The sequence below is a fragment of the Pelophylax lessonae genome (genome assembly GCF_965119305.1).
Source record: "Pelophylax lessonae genome assembly, chromosome: 3".
Taxonomy (NCBI): domain Eukaryota; kingdom Metazoa; phylum Chordata; class Amphibia; order Anura; family Ranidae; genus Pelophylax; species Pelophylax lessonae.
Genome location: NC_138770.1, coordinates 89,349,089 through 89,372,779, shown reverse-complemented (window position 1 = coordinate 89,372,779; position 23,691 = coordinate 89,349,089). Strand labels below are relative to the sequence as shown.

Here is a 23,691-nt window from a genome sequence, read left to right as displayed (position 1 = left end):
GCCAATGTCCAACCGTCTTTCACCTCACCCCCTTGCAAATCAGGCAAGCAGTCTGAGCCCCAAGCCATACAGCAGTCTCTTCTTCTTTTTGATGACTCTGTCAGCAGGGTTTCCCAGGGCCATCCACCTAGCCCTGCCCCAGAAGTGGAAGAGATTGAGTGCAGCGATGCCCAACCACTTATTTCTCAAGATGAGTACATGGAAGGACCATCACAGCACGTCTCCGATGATGACGAAACGCAGGTGCCAACTGCTGCGGCGTTCAGCATTGTGGAGACCGACAGGGAGGGCAGGGGTGAAGACTGGGTGGAAGATGATGTGGAGGACGATAAGGTCCTCGACCCCACATGGAATGAAGGTCATGCAGGTGACCTGTGTATTTTGGAGGAAGAGGCGGTGGTCGCACAGAGCCACCAGCACAGCAGAAGAGGGAGCAGGGTGCAGAAGCAGAGCGGCCGTGCCCTAGACACTACGCCTGCTACTGCCCAACGCAGCAAGGGAACGAGCGCACCAAAGTCAGCTCAAAAGAGTTCTCTAGCGTGGAAGTTCTTTAGAAAATGTGCTGATGACAAGACAAGAGTGGTTTGCACCCTGTGCAATCAGAGCCTGAAGCGAGGCATAAACCTTCTCAACCTGAGCACAACCTGCATGATCGGGCATCTAAGTGCAAAGCACGAGCTGCAGTGGAGTACACACCTTCAAAACCAAGAAACGTCTCTGGCTCATCCTGCTTCCTCTTCTGCTGCAGTCTCGGCCGCTCCAGCCACCTCTGTAGTCATACCAGCACCTGCCACCCCGCAAACAGAGGATCTGTCAGCAACACCACCACCTGGGTCACCAACAACCATCTCCACAATGTCCCATGGAAGTGTTCAGCTTTCCATCTCCCAAACACTTGAGAGGAAGAGGAAGTACCCCCCTACCCACCCGCGATCCCTGGCCCTGAATGCCAGCATTTCACAATTATTGGCCTTTGAAATGCTGTCATTCCGTCTGGTGGAGACGCCCAGTTTTAAAAAGCTTATGTCGGTGGCTGTCCCACAGTACGTCGTGCCCAGCCGCCACTACTTTTCCAGGCAAGCCATCCCTTCCCTGCACAACCAAGTGGGGGAAAAAATCAGGTGTGCACTGCGCAATGCCATCTGTGCCAAGGTCCACCTAACTACCGATACGTGGACCAGTAAGCACGGTCAGAGCGTTATATCTCCCTAACGGCACACTGGGTAAATGCAGTGGCGGATGGACCTGAGGCGGATAGCAATTTGGCGCATGTCCTTCCACCACCGAGGATTGCAGGGCCTAACTCATCCTACTCCGCTACCTCATCCTCTACCGCCTCCTCATCCGGACAGCGTAATACCTTCACCACCAACTTCAGCACGGCCAGGGGTAAACGACAGCAGGCAGTTTTACAACTTGCCTGTTTGGGGGACAAACCACACACCGCGCAGGAGTTGTGGAGGAGCATGGAACAGCAGACAAATGAGTGGTTGCTGCCAGCGAGCCTCAAGCCCGGCCTGGTGGTGTGCGATAATGGGCGAAATCTCATAGCAGCTCTGGGCCTAGCCGGTTTGACGCACATCCCTTGCCTGGCGCATGTGCTGAATTTGGTGGTGCAGAGGTTCCTTAAAAACTACCCCGATATGTCAGAGCTGCTGCAGAAAGTGCGGGACGTCTGTGCGCACTTTCGGCGTTCTCACCCTGCTGCTGCTCGCCTGGCAGCGCTGCAGCTTAATTCGGCCTTCCCGCTCACCGCCTCATATGTGACGTGCCCACAAGGTGGAACTCCACCTTGCACATGCTGCAAAGACTGTGCGAGCAGCAGCAGGCCATAGTGGAGTTTCAGCTGCAGCACGCATGCGTGAGTCGCTCTGCGGAACAGCACCACTTCACCACCAATAACTGGGCCTCCATGCGAGACCTGTGTGCCTTGTTACGCTGTTTTGAGTACAACACCAACATGGCCAGTGGCAATGACGCCGTTCTCAGCTTAACTATCCATCTTCTATGCCTCCTTGAAAAAACAATTCAGGCGATGATGGAAGAGGATGTGGCACAGGATGAGGAGGAGGAGGAGGAGGATGAAGAGGTAACATTTCAAAGGCTTTCAGGGCAGTCATTCGCAAGGGGCTCCGAGGGTGGGTTCCTGCACACACAAATGCCAGGGACACAATTGTCCAGCAGGGGCACAGTTCTGGAGGATGAGGAGGAGCTGGAGGAGGAGATGGAACCATGTTCACAGCAGGGTGGCACCCAGGCCAGCTCATGGCCATCACTGGTGCGTGGCTGGGAGGATACAGAGAACACGGACGATACACCTCCCACAGAGGACAGCCTTTCGTCGCCTCTGGGCAGCCTGGCACACATGAGCGATTACATGCTGCAGTGTCTCCACAACGACCGCCGAGTTGCCCACATTCTAACTTGTGCTGATTACTGGGTGGCCACGCTGCTGGATCCCCGTTACAAGGACAACGTACCGTCCTTAATTCACTCACTGGAGCGCGATCGCAAGATGCGCGAGTACAAGCGCACGCTGGTAGATGCGATGCTGCTGGCATTCCCATCTGACAGCGGGGCCACCGTGGAAGCACAAGGCAGAGGAGGAGGAGGAGGAGGAGGAGGAGGTCGCCAACGCAACCAGGGCACCGCCAGCACCTCAGAAGGCAGGGTTAGCATGGCCAAAATGTGGAAAAGCTTTGTCAGCACGCCACAACAAACAGCAGCACCAGCAGCTCAGATGGAACGTCTTAGCAGGAGGCAGCATTTTACCAACATGGTGGAGCAGTATGTGTGCACACGCCTACATGTAGTGAATGAGGGGTCTGCCCCCTTCAACTTCTGGCTCTCCAAATTGGGCACATGGCCTGAGCTTGCCCTTTACGCCTTGGAGGTGCTGGCGTGCCCTGCAGCCAGTGTATTATCTGAACGGGTATTTAGCACGGCTGGGGGCGTTATAACAGACAAGCGCAGCCGCCTGTCCAGAGACAATGTGGACAAGCTCACGTTCATTAAAATGAACCAGGCATGGATCCCACGGGACTTTTCCGTACCTTGTGCAGAATAGCAATGGATACCGACCTTACCCACCCATTGTTCCATTTTTGCTCTTTCTCACTCTTTTGGGGTGTACCCTCATTTAAAATTTGTGAAAAGAAGCAGTGTTGGCTACCTCGTCCTCCTCCTCAGGGCCAGATTAACGTAGGGGCTATTGGAGCTGCAGCTCCAGGCCCCTACCTTTTATATAGGCCCCGGGTTGGCCATATTCACTGTTACCGCTCTTCTGTCACTTGTAAACACAGAAGTCTGGCTTCTATGCTCGCTTCCCCAGGCAGCACCCTCAGAACCTCCCCACACAGCGCGAAGGCCTGACAAGGAGGGACAGTTGCCGATGCATGGATGTGTTTATGGGCTTCAGAGACAGCATCCCATGTTGAATTAGGCATGCATGGCTGCACCCTTCCTCCTCTGGGTGCATGCCAAGGCATGGCCCTTAAGGCCCTTCAAAATCCTCAGCACCAAGACCATGATGCTCTTAATCCGGCCCTGGTCCTCCTCCACCGCCGCTTCCACCTACACCGCCCATAGGTGTGCGCAGCCTATTGCATTAGGGTGTGCACCCCAAAGTTGAAATACACATGCATGTGTTTGCCTACATGTACATGGCCCCGATACATTACTCTCCCTGCTGGCAAAGAGAAATAGAGCAGAGCAGGTCCGAGGGAGATCTTTCCCATCTCCTCACTGGCAAACAGAGCGATAATGCTATGTGCCCTAGGTGATTAGGGTGTGCCCAGGTACATCCGGCACACCCTGTGCGCACGCCTATGACACCGCCACATCCACCACCACCTCAACCTCCCTCCTACTCCATATGGGCCTCGTCCTTCAGAGATGAAGAACATTGTTTTATTTTTCTGTTTTTTTTTTGTTGTTTTAAGTTATTTCCCTATCCACATTTGTTTGCAGAGAACTTGCCATGCTCTTAACTACGTTTTGCTGCCATTTGTTTTAGAGCCATTTTAGTGCCTTAAAGTTCGGGTCCCCATTGACTTCAATGGGGTTCGGTGTCCGGGAAAAGTTCGGTAAAAGTCCGGGACACGGACCCGGACTTTTTTTTAAAGTTCGGCCGAACCCGTCGAACACGGACATCTAGGTGTCCGCTCAACCCTACTCATAATATCTGGGTAAAAAAAATCAGGTGTTGAAGCCAAAACTTTCTTAAAAAGCATTTTTGTTCAAATTTAAATGAATCAGATTAGGATGCTGCTGCTGTATTTAGGCCAAGCTAAATTTTAAGTTACAGATAAACTGTTGCACAGAATATGTGATGCCAGCATACAGTGTCTCTATTTATGAAAACTGTAGAGTTCTGTAATACAACATACAAATTGCCATTGCTAAAGCATGTAATTTCAGGGATTGCTGTTTTTAACCTGCTGCCCTCAATGTCTCAATCAAAAGTGGAACCTTTCCCCACTGTATAATATTTAAAAAACAATTTTGTTTGGTACATGTCTGCCGTAGCAGTCCACATTTTTAAACAATGCCTTGCCTATTATTTTCAAAATTACCAGAATTAATCATCAAAATATGCCATCATAGACTTCAATAGGATTTGATTTTGTGTTGGAGTTTTTGGACTTCACACCCCCCCATAAATTGAACCCAGGCACATTTGCTAATTTCTAGTTATAACACAACTTTTACACAAATACTGTTATAACTGGTGTAACAGTATAGGGACCAGGGTGACTGCATGTCCCCTATTTTTTCAGTAGCCCTAGAAAGTTCTTAATTGGAGTGTATTTTTTTTGAGTGCTGTGTCAGGTCCACAGAGTGCACTGTACCCACTGCAGTGCACTGCCCACCACTGATATATATACGGTGGCACAGCATCTTGTTGCAATAAATTGAAAAAAAAAAATATTTTTTATTATTGCAGTTGCCTGGGCTGCCAGTTACTGTCAGGTCCACAGAGTGTACTGTGCCCACTGCAGTGCCACTGTGTGCCCACCCACCACTGATATATAAGGTGGCACAGCAGCTTGCAAAGTAAAAAAATATATATATTTTTTTTTAATTGCAGTTGCCTGGGTGCCAGTGACTGCTGTCAGGTCCACAGAGAGTGTACTGTGCCACTGCCCACCCACTACTGATATATAAGGTGGCACAGCAGCTTGCAAAGTAAAATAAAATATATTTTTTTAAAATTGCAGTTGCCTGGGTGCCAGTGACTGCTGTCAGGTCCACAGAGAGTGTACTGTGCCACTGCCCACCCACCACTGATATACAAGGTGGCACAGCAGCTTGCAAAGTAAAATAAAATATATATTTTTTAAAATTGCAGTTGCCTGGGTGCCAGTGACTGCTGTCAGGTCCACAGAGAGTGTACTGTGCCACTGCCCACCCACCACTGATATATAAAGTGGCACAGCAGCTTGCAAAGTAAAAAAAAATATATATATTTTTTAAATTGCAGTTGCCTGGGTGCCAGTGACTGCTGTCAGGTCCACAGAGAGTGTACTGTGCCACTGCCCACCCACCACTGATATATAAAGTGGCACAGCAGCTTGCAAAGTAAAAAAATATATATATATTTTTTAAATTGCAGTTGCCTGGGTGTCAGTGACTGCTGTCAGGTCCACAGAGAGTGTACTGTGCCACTGCCCACCCACCACTGATATATATGCCTGCAAGAGAAAAAGCCAGCCGCAGAGAAGCCGTATTCCTGAAAATATAAGAAAAATGCTGTTTTTTAGGGGTTCTGGACATGCTACAGAGCTGAAACTTGACAGGTACACTTTTTAGACCCCCCAGACACTAAATACAAAAAATGACATGCCTGCCTAAAAAAATGCCCGCTAAATGCCTGAAAGAGAAAAAGCCAGCCGCAGAGAAGCCGTATTCCTGAAAATATAAGAAAAATGCTGTTTTTTAGGGGTTCTGGACATGCTACAGAGCTGAAACTTGACAGGTACACTTTTTAGACCCCCCAGACACTAAATACAAAAAATGACATGCCTGCCTAAAAAAATGCCCGCTAAATGCCTGCAAGAGAAAAAGCCAGCCGCAGAGAAGCCGTATTCCTGAAAATATAAGAAAAATGCTGTTTTTTAGGGGTTCTGGACATGCTACAGAGCTGAAACTTAACAGGTACACTTTTTAGACCCCCCAGACACTAAATAGAAAAAATGACATGCCTGCCTAAAAAAATGCCCGCTAAATGCCTGCAAGAGAAAAAGCCAGCCGCAGAGAAGCCGTATTCCTGAAAATATAAGAAAAATGCTGTTTTTTAGGGGTTCTGGACATGCTACAGAGCTGAAACTTGACAGGTACACTTTTTAGACCACCCAGACACTAAATACAAAAAATGACATGCCTGCCTAAAAAAATGCCCGATAAATGCCTGCAAGAGAAAAAGCCAGCCGCAGAGAAGCCGTATTACTGAAAATATAATAAAAATGCTGTTTTTTAGGGGTTCTGGACATGCTACAGAGCTGAAACTTGACAGGTACACTTTTTAGACCCCCCAGACACTAAATACAAAAAATGACATGCCTGCCTAAAAAAATGCCCGCTAAATGCCTGCAAGAGAAAAAGCCAGCCGCAGAGAAGCCGTATTCCTGAAAATATAAGAAAAATGCTGTTTTTTAGGGGTTCTGGACATGCTACAGAGCTGAAACTTGACAGGTACACTTTTTAGACCCCCCAGACACTAAATACAAAAAATGACATGCCTGCCTAAAAAAATGCCCGCTAAATGCCTGCAAGAAAAAAAGCCAGCCGCAGAGAAGCCGTATTCCTGAAAATATAAGAAAAATGCTGTTTTTTAGGGGTTCTGGACATGCTACAGAGCTGAAACTTGACAGGTACACTTTTTAGACCCCCCAGACACTAAATACAAAAAATGACATGCCTGCCTAAAAAAATGCCCGCTAAATGCCTGCAAGAGAAAAAGCCAGCCGCAGAGAAGCCGTATTCCTGAAAATATAATAAAAATGCTGTTTTTTAGGGGTTCTGGACATGCTACAGAGCTGAAACTTGACAGGTACACTTTTTAGACCCCCCCCAGACACTAAATACAAAAAATTACATGCCTGCCTAAAAAAATGCCCGCTAAATGCCTGCAAGAGAAAAAGCCAGCCGCAGAGAAGCCATATTCCTGAAAATATAAGAAAAATGCTGTTTTTTTAGGGGTTCTGGACATGCTACAGAGCTGAAACTTGACAGGTACACTTTTTAGACCCCCCAGACACTAAATACAAAAAATGACATGCCTGCCTAAAAAAATGCCCGATAAATGCCTGCAAGAGAAAAAGCCAGCCGCAGAGAAGCCATATTCCTGAAAATATAAGACAAATGCTGTTTTTTAGGGGTTCTGGACATGCTACAGAGCTGAAACTTCACAGGTACACTTTTTAGACCCCCCAGATGCTAAATCCAAAGAAATTTTTTATTTTTATTTTTTTTTAATTTTTCCAATAATTGGCTCTCTATCAAAAAATTATAATTTTTAAGAACTTTTTTTTGCGTGATCCCTCTCCGGCATGCCACAGTCCAGGTGTTAGTCCCCTTGAAACAACTTTTCCATCACTATTGTGGCCAGAAAGAGTCCCTGTGTGTTTTAAAATTCGCCTGCCTATTGAAGTCTATGGCGGTTCGCCCGGTTCGCCGGTTCGCGAACATTTGCCGATGTTCGCGTTCGCCGTTCGCGAACGGCGAATTTTAGGTTCGCGACATCACTAATCTCAGCCTCATAAGTTTAAACACAACTGAATGACTAAGGCCTCTTGCACATGATACTCCTGTTTGAGCATCTACTTTTTCAGATGTTTTTTTTTTTTTTGTATTTTGTATTTATTCACGCTCATTTCACGTTTACGCGTTCACACATTTTTATGCACACTCACGCAAATGCGTGAAAACTTATTCTCACATTCTCATTCTGCAAAATAAGCAAATGGTCATTTGCACTAATTTGTGCGCATTTGCGCGTATTTGCGCGTATGAGGCGTAAGCTACTGACCAAAAAAGTAGATTTTTTGATTTTTTTTTTACTAAAGAATGCACCGTGCTGGTTTATGCGACTGTGTGCAAAAGCACATTACAAATAATGGACTGTAGTTTAGCTCAGTATAAAAAAAAAACTGTTCTGAGTTTTTCAAGCTGTAGTCTGTAAGAGGCCTTATAAGACTAGCTCACCTCTCACATTCCTATTCTTTCCTATTCATATTCTTTTCAGAACCATACAGAGTTTCAATCACATAGAGATAGTCTGAAATCAAAGAGGTTCTTCTGTGCTTTCTCCATAATATTCACTTATAAGTGAATCTTGTCAATAATAGGAAAGAGAAAAAACTAATAAGAATACATATAAAGAAACATTATAAAAAAAATGTATGTACATCACAAAATAAAAGAATGGGCTGATAATAACAAAATTATTATAAAATGTATATAAAAACAATTACAGAACCAAAGTGTGTTTTGAATGGGTTGTCAACGTGTTTAAAATCACACCCACGCTATATTTGGCAAAACATTGGACAACAAAACACATCCCATTCACCTCTTTTTTTATTTTATTTTATTTAATGTGTTGTTTATTAGAGTGCCAATAAAAATGAGGGCTTTACTGCATGTTTTTGCGTTTATTGCAAACACATTATTTTCATCTTGAAAGTATTCAGCTCCACTCATATCTGTGCATTTTTGTAGAGCTAATGAATTCTTTATTCTTTCACAGGAGTCCCATTCAGCCATGGTGAGAACTGGAGAACTATGAGAAGGTTCACTCTCAGAAAATTACGGGACTTTGGCATGGGAAAGAAGACCATAGAAGATCGGATTGTTGAAGAGTGTGGATTTTTTACTAAGGAACTTGAATTATTAGAAGGTTTGAAGGTTGAAAATTAGGGCTGGGTTTCTATCTCTGGAGCCTGTAGGCATTACATTTTATATTTATAGAGACGAAAAAAGAGGGGAAGAAAAGGTAATCCTAACCCACAATAGATGGGCTTTAAATGGTAGCTCCCAAATAAGATGTAGTAGCCATACAAATATCTTATATAAAAATGTCCAAAAATATATTTATCAAATATCCAAAATCATATACATAACCTTATTACAGACAGGGCCATAGAAAGACATAGGGCCCATATAGACATTATACATACAACAACATCAATAATGTATGATGGATGCCAACATGTTTCGCGGTATGAATATTCCGCTTCTTCAGGGCCTTTGTTGTCCGCATATACTTCACAGATGTCACAGATAAAGGAAAAAAAGGAGAAACAAAATTGTTGTCGGATGTGTTCCAATCAAGGGGAGACCAGAAAATATGTGCATCAAATGCCACGGATTCCCAAATATTATTGTTTATCCAAGGGTGCGTTGAAGATCCCAGCTATAAAATATGGGATTTATCATACCACACATCACCATTGTTGAGAAGACATATCCTTCACACAGTATGTAAATAGACTACCAAATTCAAGAAGTACAGCCGCCTGACACAGGCATCGGCTTCCCCGCTGACGAGGATCTACGTCGCTTTGCTCAGGAGCGGCTGCCTGCCGCAGTAAATATGCGGTAGGCAGTCGTTAAGTGGTTAAAGTAGTAAATACAATGAAATAATATGTTGTAGTTACTCAATGACAGTTGCAGAATATTTAGAAGTGTTATTTTACACATCTGCATTTGGACAGCTGCCCCTGATAAGTAATACATAACAATTCCCAGCTGTCGTTTTGACAGCAGGTAATCGCTGTAATAGTGGGGGAAGCAGTGGCAAGGGGATAGGAACGGAACATAAGAAACACAGCCTTAATAGATCCAATGTCAGCATTTGGCTCTTTGGCTGAATGGACACAAATTCCTACAGACAAATTTCAAGAATGGAAAAGGGAATTTCATATAAATGCCCACAGTTTTGGAAGTGGAAGAGGATGCCAAAAATGAATTTCAAGAGCTATCATGACTGCATTGGTGATCTAGATTTGTTTTCTCTCATAATAGGCAAACCAGAAGACTTGACCATAAAAACAAATTTTGCCATTGGAAATATAATTATATCAATCATCTTTGGGCATCGTTTTGATTACCAACATCCCATCTTACTCCGACTCATTGGACTTATTAGTGAGAACATGAGGCTTGTTGGGAGTCCCTCAGTTGCGGTAAAATTCATTAAAAGTTGTATAATATAATACGGGTGTTTGTGTCGATATGATTACACTGTACATACATAAGACCTTAGGGTGTTAGTGAAAATAACTTGGGCTCTGTTCTGATTCAAATGCCACTTTACGCATTGACACACCTCCTTAGTGTCAGGTTGCCAGGAAACCAGACCACACGGAGATGCAGGTAAAAGGAGGCAGTTTATTGGAGCAAACAACAATAAACGCACAGCAAGGAAAAGGAGTGAGATCAGGAACAGCCGGGGTCAAGTCCATAAGTAGGTGGTCATCCAAGCCTGAGGTCGAGTCCAGAAGCGAGTAGTCAGCCAAATCGGGGTCGAGTCCAGAAGCGGGTAATCTGTCGATGCGGGGTGGAGAGCCAGGAGAGTGGTCAGCCAAGTCTGGTCAGATACAGAGGAACACGGAGAACAGAGGACTGCTAGCAGTAATGCACCTTAGAGCACAAACGCAAGGGCAAGGAGTGCAACCCATCAGATGATAGATATAGTCAGGTGTGCAGCATCATCATTGTGCAACGCCAAGCAACAAGTGATGATGCAATCAGAGTTTATAAGAGTTAGCAGTCTGCACATGTCCAAGATGGCTGCCGACAGGAGGACAAAGTAAGACCTTGACACTTAGACCCAGTCTATCTGGACAGTATGGTCAGCTGTTGACTAGCACCAACCATAGGCAGATTAACATTTCAGTAAGATACAGAAGTTGAATTCAACACAATTTTACTTAGGATGCTTTCAGTACAGAGGATATTTCTCCAGTATTTGAAGTGTAGAAGGCAATAAACTCTTATAACTTGCATTAAACATGAAGGGAAGACAAAGAGGGATACTAAATACCATAAGTAAACTTAAGCCTAAACCACCACTAGGATGGCAGCACACTACAAAACAATTAGAACTCAATGGACATGTGCAGGGCAGAAACAATTGTTTTGTTTTGTTTGTTTTGTTTCTATTTGTTATATAACTAAATTCATTTTTTTTTTTATTTGTTTTCAGAACTCATTTTGTTTCGTATTCAAATTCGACCCAATTTAAAAAAATAATTGACCAAATTCGAAAAAAATTTGACTGAATTAAAAAAAATTATCGAATCGGTATTCGAATTTGAATAAAAAAGATTAGAATAGAAAAGATTATAATAGAACACAACAGAAAAACAATAGAAAAGAATAGAATAAAATAAAAAGAATATAATATATAACGATCTCCTGAAGTTAGAATTGAACAAATTAAAATTTGAATAGAAAAGATTAGAATAGTATAGAAAAGAATAGAATAGAAAATAAGAGAATAGAATAGAAAAGAAAAGAATACTATAGAAAAACAATAGAAAAGAATAGATTAAAATAGAAAGAATATAGTATATAACCATCTTCCGAAAAATTGAATTTAGAACACGGTAGAATGAATTTGAATTCAAATAGAAAAGATTAAAAAAGAAAAGCTTAGAATAAAATAGAAAATAATACAATAGAAAATGAGAGAATAGAAGAGTAAAGAATACAATAGAAAAACAATATAAAATAATTGGTTAAAATAGAAACAATATAATATATAACCATCTTCTGAAATTCAAATTTCTTATCAGCTGGTGGATGGAGGTGAGGCAGTGTTAACCCATTCAGTCTGAAGTCCAGTGGAAACAAAGAAAGCACTACAAAACAGTGTCCTAAATTACTCTCTGTCTCTGGACAAGCACCTGGCTGCACTCACTTTTAAGTTAATATCCACTTTAAATAGGGGAAAGCCAAAGGTGTTTCCTCAAGGGCAAAGTACTTTTTGTCTGTTGAAGAAGGACACTCCCTCAACACAATATCCTTTGGTAAAAGCCTAGGAGAACTTTCCTTAAAGGCTGGTCCAAATTATTTATGACCTCCCTAGTAGGGATGGCTTTGCGGTTCGTCCGGCGGTCGGTTCGCGGCAAACTTTGCTCGTTCGCAGCCCTCCGATTTTGCGAACACATGGCGTTGTTCGCAGCGGCCATATTAGTTTACATTGGGGAGAACTTTGACCCATGACACAGCTGTCAGGTGGAACGGGACAGCCAATTGAAACATTGCAGCACATGGACATATCCCCTACCCTATAAATAGACCTGACCTGGCAGCCATTTCACATTCTGCTTTTTGTCAGTTTAGGGAGAGGTTTAAGGGCTGGTATTTGGTATAGGTCTACAGTCTCTTTTGTCAGTGTAGGGAGAGGTTTGCTGTGTGCACCAGGGACAGATCGTCAGTGACACAAATCGTTCAGTTAAGGTCCACAAAAGTAATTTTAAGGACTGGTATTTGTTATAGGTGTGCAGTGCACTATATAGGGGTGTAATCCACTTATAATATACTTTGTAATATAGAAAGCATATTATAGTGGATTTGTGCACTGTGCAGCATTGTGACTGGTGTGTTGAGCGTTTCTGCAGCAATACTACATACAGTGACAAAAGCACTTTTAAAGTATTATAACTGGTGTGATAAACCTGTGGCCCCCAATACCACATATTGAAGTGGGGTGTTATCTGAGTATACTTTTATAAGTGTATTTGTTTCCTGCAACAATATTGCCTATTTTGCTGTGTTTACTCTGCTACACACAGTGCCAAACTCACTGGCCATTTTTTTGTACAACTAGTGTGATAGACCAGTGGCCCCCCAATACCACATATTGAAGTGGGGTGTTATTTAACAGTACACTTTTCTAAGAGTGTATTTTAGTCCTGCAAAAATGTGGCCTCTTTTGCTGCATTAACTGTGCTACACACAGCGACAACAGTTACTGGCCAATTATTTGTAGAACTGGTATGATAAACCTGTGGCCCCCCAATACCACAGTTCGAAGCGGAGTGTTATATACCTTGTTCCACATATACTGCGCTTCTCTAGAGACTTTTGTCACAGGGTAATTTAAAAAATGACAGGCAGAGGAAGAGGCAGGCCCTTACACAGGGGTGGTAGGAGTAGGGTAGGAGCAGTAGGCCGGAGCCAAAGTGTGAAGTTTCAGAAGGTGCGTTTGATTAAGTCAAAGGACACAGCAGTCTGATGAGGTTGGTCCCCGCTGTTCCTGCCTACTCCGAGATCTCGAATGTTAGTAGTGGGGAAGGTGACGTGGATGATGACGTTTCTATGGACGTGTCTCTGGGGCCTATACTGGCCGACACTTACTTCTCTATCCTGTCAATGCCTAATGTACCTTCAGCCACAGAATACAACGTTCTTATCTGTCAGGTAAACGCATGTAGGCACATTTTTGGGGCCTTTCATGGCCGACACTTACTTATTTATTCTGTGAATGCCTAATGTACCTTCAGCCATGGAATACAACGTTCTTAGCTGTCAGGTAAATGCATGTGGGCTAATTTTTGGGGCCTGGAATGGCCGACACTTACTTCTTTATCCTGTGAATGCCTAATTTTTCAGACTGGAATTGAAAATCAATGGGTTTGTAAACGTTCCGCCAAATTGTGGAATGGATGCGGACCCATTTTACAGATGTGTGAATGGACCCTATATGTATTTGACATGTATTTACCGGCTGCTGTCAGTTCTGGCTGATTAAGGGAAAAAATATATATTTTTTTGCTGTAAAAAATAAAAGAAAAAATTTTTAGGGCAACTTTTCCAATTGCAATACTTCTGGTATGACATTGTCCATGTGGTGGGATTATTTGTGCACAGCTAGTAAGTCTTTTGTGGCTGCAAATATGACCTAAAGGTTTTTAAAGTTCACCTTCCATTAAAGTCAATGGGGCCCGCCGCGAACTTGCGGTTCGCGGACCTTTGAAAAAGTTTGCAGCTAACGTTCGCGAACCGCCCCGGCCGATGTTCGTCCATCACTACTCCCTAGCTCAGACCACAAGGACATGTCCCTTACTAATTCACTGGGCTGATAACCAACAACAGCTGAGAGATTCAGTAAATGACCTGAGCTTTTCACATTCAGAAGAGAAGTAAAAATTAGGTTGTTTTCACCCTTAGTGCTCCCTCCATCCCCATCACAAAAACATTATAACACATACTGCAAAAAAAAAGGACCCAACATTTATACAATTTTGTCTTGTTCTTAGATGTACAATTTCTTCCCCATCTTTTATTATCTGTGTGGAGCACACAGCCAGGTGATGCAGAATATACAAAATATACACGACTTTTTGAAGACAGAATTTGTGGAGCACCTGAAAGGACTGGATAGAGATGACCAGAGAGGGTTTATTGATGCCTTCCTTGTCAAGCAAGAGGAGGTAAAGGAGGAGTAATTAACTTATAATGTCACATAATGTCTTATGCCCACAATAAAAGCCTAACTTCAAATGGTTTATCTTGTTTTAATAAGGTTGGAGAAATCTTAAATTGTTAGTTGGATTTTTATTGCTGTCATTTTTACATATTTGGAAGATTGTCCATCACTTCCTTAATTGGCAAAAGTCTCTTCAACTTGGAAACATACAAAAAACATATTTTGGGTGTAGAGTGGGGTAATTGTATTCACCTTTGTGTTGGCAGGGCCTCAGAAAAGTGTACCCAACTCAGGAGAAACCACCACAAAGTCACCCAGATAATGAATTTTTATGTAATAGTTTAAACAGGATTACACACAGTAATAGTAGTGCACTAATAACAGAGGTACAATAGAACAGTTATAAAAGCATTCCCATTTCGCATGGATTGATCCACAATTACAATTACTGGAGGAGTGCTAATGGAGGAAAGGTGGTAATATTGTAAAATGTAACCAGTGACACAGCTCCCTGCTGTATGAAGCTATCCAATCTTCCTGACTCATGTAGCGGAGTGTAATATACACAGCACAGCAGGATGGCCCTAACCTTTCCTTGTTGTCTGGAACCTCTCACAGCTCTATTAATCCTGACCTTATCCAGTAGAGCTCTGTCCCTATGCTGTCACACGTTCCTAGCACACCCACATAATATGGGGCAGCCCCTATATCAAGTTACCCATAGAGATGGCCGCTGAAGACCTTGCAGAAATTCAGTGTCAAATTAGACGATAGGGATGGGCTGATCACCTAACACACGAACACCCGAGGCGCTCGGCGGCAAGTTCGACCGTCGATGAGTGCCCCATAATGCACTGCACGATTTCAGTGCATTAAGTGCTTGTGATTGGCCACAGCATGCACCTGACCTGTATACTTTGGCCAATCACAGCACAATGTCCTGTCAGAGCCATGATTGGCCAAAGGCAGGGTGCCTTTGGCCAATCATGGCTCAAGGGCTAAGTCCACGTCCCACACAATATGAGGCTGCTGCTTACACGGCAGCCATGTATAGTGTGTGATAATAGAGATGAGGCAGGTAGTTAGTGGACAGTGAGTTAAGTTAGTTTAGTACAGTCAGTGTAGTGTCCAGGTTATACCCCACTTTTATAATGTATAGATATGTTGTAGTCCTGGGTCCCCTCTCAGTGCTCCCCAGGTTTTGTGTCCCTGTCACTTATAGTTTGTGAGAAGTGCCCTGCAAAGCTGACCAAGATTTCTCATAGATGCCAGTGTTAAAGACAGGGAGCAGTGCCATACCAAGCTGACCAATATTTCCCATAGTTGCCAATGAGCGCTGAAAGCTGAAAATTGGTCTAAGCAGGAAGGGGTTGAAAGTGCTCTGTATTTAAGTGGTTAAGGGGAACCCTATGACAGAATTTTAAAAACCGGCATGGGTCCCCCCAAAATTTATACCAGTCTCTTTGGGTCTGGTATAGATTGTAAGGGGTACTCCATGCCAAAATTAGAAATAAAATGTTGTGGGGCCCCCCAAAATGTATATAAGACCCTTATCCGAGCATTCAGCCTGGCAAGCCAGGATGGGGGGGGCAAGTGAGCCCCCCTCCTTAACCATACCAGGCCGCTTGCCCTCAACATGGGAAGGGTGCTTTAGGGTGCCGCCAAAGCACCTTGTCCCCATGTTGATGGGGACAAGGGCCTCTTCCCAACAACCCTGGGCTGTGGTTGTGGGGGGTCTGCAGGTGGGGGGATTATCGGAATCTGGAAGCCCCCTTTAACAAGGGGGCCCCCAGATCCAGCCCCCCCATGTATGATGTACCCTATGCCCATTCACATAAGGGGGGCCGGGATCTGGGGGCCCCCTTGTTAAAGGGGGCTTCCAGATTTCAATAAGCCCCCCACCCGCAGACCCTGACAACCATAGCTCAGGATTGTCGGGAAGAGGCTCTTGTCCCCATCAACATGGGGACAAGGTGCTTTTGGGGCAAGCGGCCTGGTATGGCTCAGGAGGGGGGGGCGCTCGCTCACCAGGCTGCATGCTCAGATAAGGGTCTGGTATGGATTTTGGGGGGACCCCACGCCATTTTTTGTTCAGATTTTGGTGTGGGGTTCCCCCTAAAATCTGTACAGACTCTAAGGGCCTGGTATGGCCTACGCTGTTTTTTTTTTTTTTTTAACCTGTATTGCTGGAATTGCCAGTTTAAATCTCATATTTTCCTTTAAAAATGTTAGTATTGCTGCAACAGGCTCCGTACATCATACAGATGCGCCACTTTACAGGAACATTAAGGCACAATATCTAAAGGAATTTTTCATTTTTATTGTTTCACTTGTTTCACTAAGCATTATTAAAATCACTGCTCCTGTAAAAACGATCATTTTAAAAATAAATTTTTGCATTGATACATGTCCCCCGGGGCAGTACTCGGGTCCCCATACACTTTTTTTGGCAACAACTTGCATATAAGCCCTTAAAATGAGGACTTTTAATTTTTCATGTTCATGTCCCATAGACTTTAATAGAGTTTGCACGTTCGCTACAACTTTTTCCCTGTTTGAGATGTTCTGGCATGCACCGAACAGGGGGGTGTTCGGCCCATCACTATTAGACAATTGTCCTCCCCAAGATGGCTGCTGGAGCCCAGAAGGAGAGAACATTCCCCTTATCAATTCCTCTTCACCTGGAGAAGCAGCATCTGCCTACAATTTGAATATGCAAATGTAGATAATTTATTCTGAAGGATATCCAAGAGGATGTTAAAATTTCGGAGGGTATAAACACTACCAAATAATCCTTACAATCCTATTTTGTCTACATATATTGTTTTAGATAATCTAAAGAGGGAGGGTAGTTACATTTTTTTCCTAGGTTGTACCTAACCTTTAAATCTGTTTTCCCCATTATTATCATTTGTTACTGTTCCTTACTTAGGAGAAATTGGATCCTGATACATATTTCCATGAAATGAATTTGCTGAGTACAGTGACAACTTTATTTATGGCTGGGACTGAGACCACCTCAGCTACCATCCGCTGGGCTCTCTCATATATGATACAATACCCTGAAATTCAAAGTAAGTGTTCTTTGTGGGGGTTATTATTTTTACCAAGAATTAGTGAATCTGCCCAAGTTAAATTTGAGGGTTCGTTGAATTCTACTTGAAATTCACAAAACCCAACTTAGCATTGAACCCTATTGAAGTCTATGAGGGGCTTAATGTAGACACTAAAGTCAGGCCATATTCAAACCTAGTAGGTAAGATATTTCAAATTTCAAAAAACAAGCAAAAAATTTAAAAAAACACTATAGAGCAGAAAGAGGGTCCTTTTAGGGCAAGTTTTGGAGCAATACTGTATGGGGAAAACACCAATCATTTAAATGACCTGCTTGGGAGATGCCTGTGCTGTATGAGGTCTCGTGAAAGAGCACAATTTTTACAGACAGCATTAGCAACACCATATTCTAGAATCACATATTTTGATGCGTCATTTAATTTGACATTTTTATATATAGCTTGGCCTAAATAGAGCATCAGCGACCCAATCAAAAAACGTTTTTTAGGCTGCTTTGGCTGCAATTATACATGCTTGGGAGATGCCTTTAAGCTGTATCTGGTGCTACAGAATAGTATGATTTTCATGGATGTGGTCAGCAACACTATTCTTGCATATTAGATACTGTATGTAACTCTTTTTTTTACTTTAATATTTAGCTTGATGTAAGGTGTTACTAAACTTTCCTAATCTCTACAGCCAAAGAAGCTGCCATCGTAGCCTTTCTTTAAACTGCATGGCGTTGTACATGATCAGTTATGACACTTGCCATTTATTAGTACAAACGATCCAAGATATACACATGGAAGTATCCACGCTCTAATGAAAAAAATGAAAAAAAAAAAACAGCAGCCAGCAATGTTTTGTCCATTACAAAATATAATAACAAAAAGAGTCCTTATGTAGCTCTAAAACAAATAGTCCACAATGTATGGTGAAAGGAAGAGATGAGACCTCTCACCAACTTCAGTGTGAGTTATTAGCACACCACAGCGTAAAGCTAATATCCTTACCAGTAAAGTAGTAAAGATGTAACTCCAGCATCAAGTCACACATGGACAGCTCTACACTGGGATGTAGCTAGATTGAATCAACCTTGTGACATGGGAAATCAGTCAGAGGCAATGTCCTATTGGATGAAACGCGTAAGGCGGGCCCTTTGAGACACAAGCACACTACGAGCTGCTGCTATCCATGGTTTTATTGATGCTTGCTTATTTTCCTTATTTGTAAGCAATTTTTTAAATAAATCCTTACATTGGTTTGAATGTACTTCACTATGCCCCCCTTCTTTCCTTATGGTGGTTTGTTATTGGGGGTTTCACTTTGTAGAGTGTGTTCCCTTTTGGACGATTAATGTGGAGCTCCAATTATTGATTTCCTGTGTGATGGGGTTGATTCCACCTAGCTACATCCCGGTGGAATCCTACCGAAGAAGTCAACGCCTACGGTGAGGCACCGACGTAACGCGTATATGGGGCGGAGCCTGCGTGTTGGATGCCGTCTCTTCCTGTACATGCAGTCAGCTATGCGCTGTGGAGCGCCACTCTTGTGAGTACGGTTCTTTTTGACTGAATAAAGTCGCTTGCTTGATCATACAGAGAGCACTAGATCTTTTTTCATTTATTCCCTATGGTAATCGCTCTGGAGGTGAGAGGCTTCTTATAGCCTATGTGATCTGAGGATCTCTGTGTATATTTCAACACAGTCATTGACCCGTAATTGGGTCTTCAGTGGAGGTGAGAGACCAATTCACCTGGTGGTGGGATTGCACAGTTCACAGAAGTAGATATTTAAGTTCACACAGGATCACCTTGTTGGACACGTGGGAGTTGATTCACCTATTGATTGATCTATTATATGGACACTTGGGATAATTGCATTGTTTATGGACACGGATTCATAAGTTTGTGTATCACTTATTGTGCATATTTTTGACTGGCGCATCACTTTTTTTGTATTACATCCCGGTGTAGAGCCGTCCATCTGTGACTTGATGCTGGAGTTACATCTTTACTACATGCTCATTTCTAATTTCCTTCTGCTAAGGAGATTAGCTTTACACTGTGGTGTGGTGTGCTATTAAATCACACTAAAGTTGGTGAGGGGTCTCATCTCTTCCTTTCACCATACATTGTGGACTCTTTTTCTCTACTTGCCATTTACTGCTTTGTCAGTTCAGATGACAGCACAAGCACTTGTGACAGCTATCATTCCTTGCATTTAAGAGTTTTAGGAAACTGTTTAGTCAATGGGTTTTGTTCCACTTTAACCACTTAAGCCCCGGAGGATTTGGCTGCTAAACGACCAGAGGGCATTTTGCGATTCGGCACTGCGTGACTTTAACGGACAATTGCGCGGTCGTGCGACGCTGTACCGAAACGAATTTGGCGTCCTTTTTTTCCCACAAACAGAGCTTTCTTTTGGTGGTATTTGATCACCTGTGCGATTTTTTGATAACGCGCTATAAACAAAAAAAGAGCGTCAATTTTGCAAAAATAGCAATATTTTTCCCTTTTTTTTATATGAAATTCCCCCAAAAAAAAATGTAAAAATCAAAATTTTTTAATATTTTCGGCCAATTTGTTTTATGCTACCTATGTTTGGTAAAAAAAATCGCAAAAAGCGTATTTTGATTGGTTTGCGCAAAAGTTATTGCGTTTACTAACAAAGGGAAAGATTTTTGTCATTTTTGTTGTTTTTTTTTTTAACGCGTAATGGCGGCGATCTGCGATTTTTTTTGCGGTACTGCGACATTGCGGCGGACAGATCGGACCCTTGACTGACATTTTTGACACTTTTGGGGTTACCAGTGACATTTCTACAGTAATCAGTGCTATACATATGCACTGTTACTGTAAAAATGCACTGGTAGTGAAGGGGTTAACTTTATTTGAGAGGGAGGGGCTGTGTGTGTCCCTAGGGGCGTGATTCTAACTGTGATTGGCTGTGGCTTCAACTGTATGAGGAGTGATCAATGGATCTACATAGTAGATCCATGTGATCAGCTCTCATACAGAGAGGAGAATGACAGGCAGCTTGTTTACACAAGCTGCCTGACTATCTCCCTCTCCCCCGCCGATCGCAGAGTGGCCGGCGGCGATCGGGTCCGCCGGTCACGCGCGCGGGGGGGTCCGTGACCACGCGGGAGCGGGAGCGCGCCTCCGGCGGCGCGCGCTCGCTCCCTAAACCCTCACAGGCGAGCGACGTAGACCTACGTCACTTTGCCTGTGAGGGGCTGACCGCCCACGTAGATAGTCGTGCGGCGGTCGGCAAGTGGTTAAATTGGAAATAAACCCACCACCTAAACATTTACATTTAAGGTATGCTTCGTATAACTGTCAATGTGCTTATGTCAGCTCTCAAATTAACTTTCAAAGCCTCAAATGGCTGGTGTCATAGCTGATCACATGGACAGTACCATTGGAACTGCAGATCTAATTAGAAGTTAAGATGGCACCCTCCTGGGCTGTAAAGGATTTAATGGTTTATTAGTGCAATCAATACAACAGGAGATGCTATTTTGATTCATGTCATCTTGATAAAAAAATATTTTACAGTAGCTGGTTGTGACTAAGAGACCTGAATTTTTATCTCGCAGTAGCAATTATAACAGGTCTAAAAGCTTTTGGAAGGTATAGGCTCTATGCACGCTAGCTTAAAAAACTGCTCCTAGTAGTAGCTTTTGAGCATTTTTTCTGCTTCTAGAAACAAATAGTGTTATACAATGTGTCCATGCACATTCTTTTTAGTCAAGAAGTGTCTTTGAAGCTTCAGCTTTTAGGGAAAAAAAAAACAAATGATTTTTTTGCGTTTTTGGAAACAATTTACTACCAGAAAAAAATGTTGAATGTCCCTTACTGCTGCTAAAAGCTGGCACAAAAATGCTATTATGAGCATTTTTCATCCAGCAATTTTATGGCAATTTTTTAGCTTATAGAAGATGTGGAGTCTTACACTGGGGAAAAAAAAAGTAAAAACCCTCAACTTCCCCTAAATTTCCCGAACAGTGGCAAAACAGTTTCATAGTATTGTTGGTAAGCCTAAATATTTGCAGCACCACGCTGCATTGCCTTAAAGGGATTGAAAAGGCAGAAGGTTTTTCTTATCCTAATGCATTCTATGCATTAAGATAAAAAAAAAAAAAACATTCTGTGTGCAGCAGCCCCCCTAATACTTACCTGAGCCCCATCTCTAGCCAGCGATATTGCAGGAGTGTCTCAGGGACTCTCCTCCTCATTGACTAGGTCAGCAGAGCCGCATGATTAGCTCCCACTGCTGTCAATCAAAGTTAGTCAGCCAATCAGGAAGGAGAGGGGGTGGAGCCGGGTCACGGCTCCGTATCTGAATGGACACTGGGAGCTGTGACTCAGCTTGGGTGCCCCATAGCAAGCTGCTTGCTGTGGGGGCACTCAACAGGAGGGAGTGACCAGGAGCACCGAAGAGGGACCTGAGAAGAGGAGAATCTGGCCACTCTGTGCAAAAGCAGCTGCACAGAGGGGGCAAGTATAACATGTTTTTTTTTTTTTTTTTAATGAGACATTACAATTTCTTTAAAAATTTCACAAAATGTCAAAATAGAGTAAAAACACTTTAAAAACACAACCCAGACATTTTGTGAACAATTTGATTGCTGACTACATTTAGTCCAGCCCAGTGGCTAGCTGCACTAAAATTGTCACAGAAAGAGGCACTTTAACAGTAGTAATAGGCCAGCCCTGACTTTTAAAGTGAAACATACAAAAATGAATTGGTTAAAAAAAGAAGTAAAATATTAACCAGGTCCCGCCTAGCCCATAGCAAAATGAGGGCCGGACGGGACTTTCGTTGATCAGGGTGGACGTCCACCGGACACAGACGATGACTGATCAGTGTACCGACTCGCTGCCACTACCATGTGACCGCTGTGACCAATCACAGCAGATCACATGACATTTGTAAACAATAGATGGCTTCCTTTCAAGTCGTCCATTGTGTACATATGTGTTGCTAGCTGTGATTAGTCAATGTGTTTACATGGTACAGACAGGAACAATCACAACCCATTTGTACCATGTGATTACCTCTAGCTAATTACAACAAAACAAACTGAGTGAATCTGTTTAATTTAGTAAAATGCTTACTTATAGCAATTAAACTCACTGCTATAAGCAATCATAATGTGTAAAAAAAAATCCTGATAACTTCCCTAAAGTAGTACAATTTTACTATAGTAACATTATATTGCTCTGGTCAAAATGTGTTAAAAAAAATCGTACAAAACAACATTTGTAATAGAAAAAAAAAAAAAGAAATGTTGGCCTAAATTTATGAATTTGCAAAATTTTATAAAGCTGAAATTTGGCCTGGGCAGGAAGGGGGTAAAATTGCCCAGCATTGAAGTGGTTAATAAAATATATTATCAACTTGCCTACCGTATATTTACGGCAGCAAGGCGGGTCTCCTTCGCTGGATCACGTACCTAGTACTTGATCCAGCACTTCTGGGTTGGGGGCACACAGGTGCACCGCCAGCGGCCCCCTCCTGCTGTAACTATTCACAGTGGGAGCCGATCAGCGGATACCGTGGACTTGATGTCCACTGGCACCTGCCTATTATTCATTACACAGGCAGAAGGGTAGTCTGCCTATGTAAACAAGGCGGAATGCCATTCTGCCAGCGAGGAAGACATCGATCCTGTGTTCCTGATAAGCTGGAACACGGATCTCTGCCTTCCCCTAGTACAAGCACTTCCCACAGTTTAGTAAAGCACAAGTCAGGCACACAGTTAACCCTCTCATTGCCCCTGATGTTAACCCCTTCCTAGCCAGTGCCATTCGTACAGTGACAGTGCATATTTTTTTAGTACTGATCACTGTATTGGTGTCTCTGGTCCTCAAAAAGTGTCAAAAGTGTCAGTTAGTGTCCCGACTGTCCGCCGCAAATGGGGCAACTCTAGGCTGACATGATTAGCCCCAGGAATTTGGAAAATTGTTACCATACTTACTGTAATTTTCCTTTCCTGGGAGCTCATTGTGTTTGCTTAGGTTTGTCCCATTCATGGGCTGACATGATTAGCCCCAGGAACAGTGAGTTTGCGCTTTTGATGTACAATGTCAGTGGTTTTGCTTACCCCACTATATTGAACTACTGTACAAATTTTATCTCCATCCCGAGTTATTCTTTAAGGTGTATGTATAGACTAAAGTATTTATTTT

At 43.1% G+C, this 23,691-nt stretch overlaps 1 protein-coding gene across 1 annotated transcript in view; it reads left to right on the top strand.

Annotated features, from left to right (window-relative positions):
- Nucleotides 1-23,691, top strand: part of LOC309551302 (cytochrome P450 2K4-like) — a 62,252-nt gene that overhangs the window by 20,960 nt on the left and 17,601 nt on the right. Inside the window, exons 3-6 of the mRNA XM_082251833.1 lie at nucleotides 8,750-8,899; nucleotides 10,027-10,187; nucleotides 14,271-14,444; nucleotides 17,373-17,514. Coding sequence (XP_082107959.1) covers nucleotides 8,750-8,899; nucleotides 10,027-10,187; nucleotides 14,271-14,444; nucleotides 17,373-17,514 — 627 coding nt within the window. The remainder of the gene's footprint in view (nucleotides 1-8,749; nucleotides 8,900-10,026; nucleotides 10,188-14,270; nucleotides 14,445-17,372; nucleotides 17,515-23,691) is intronic.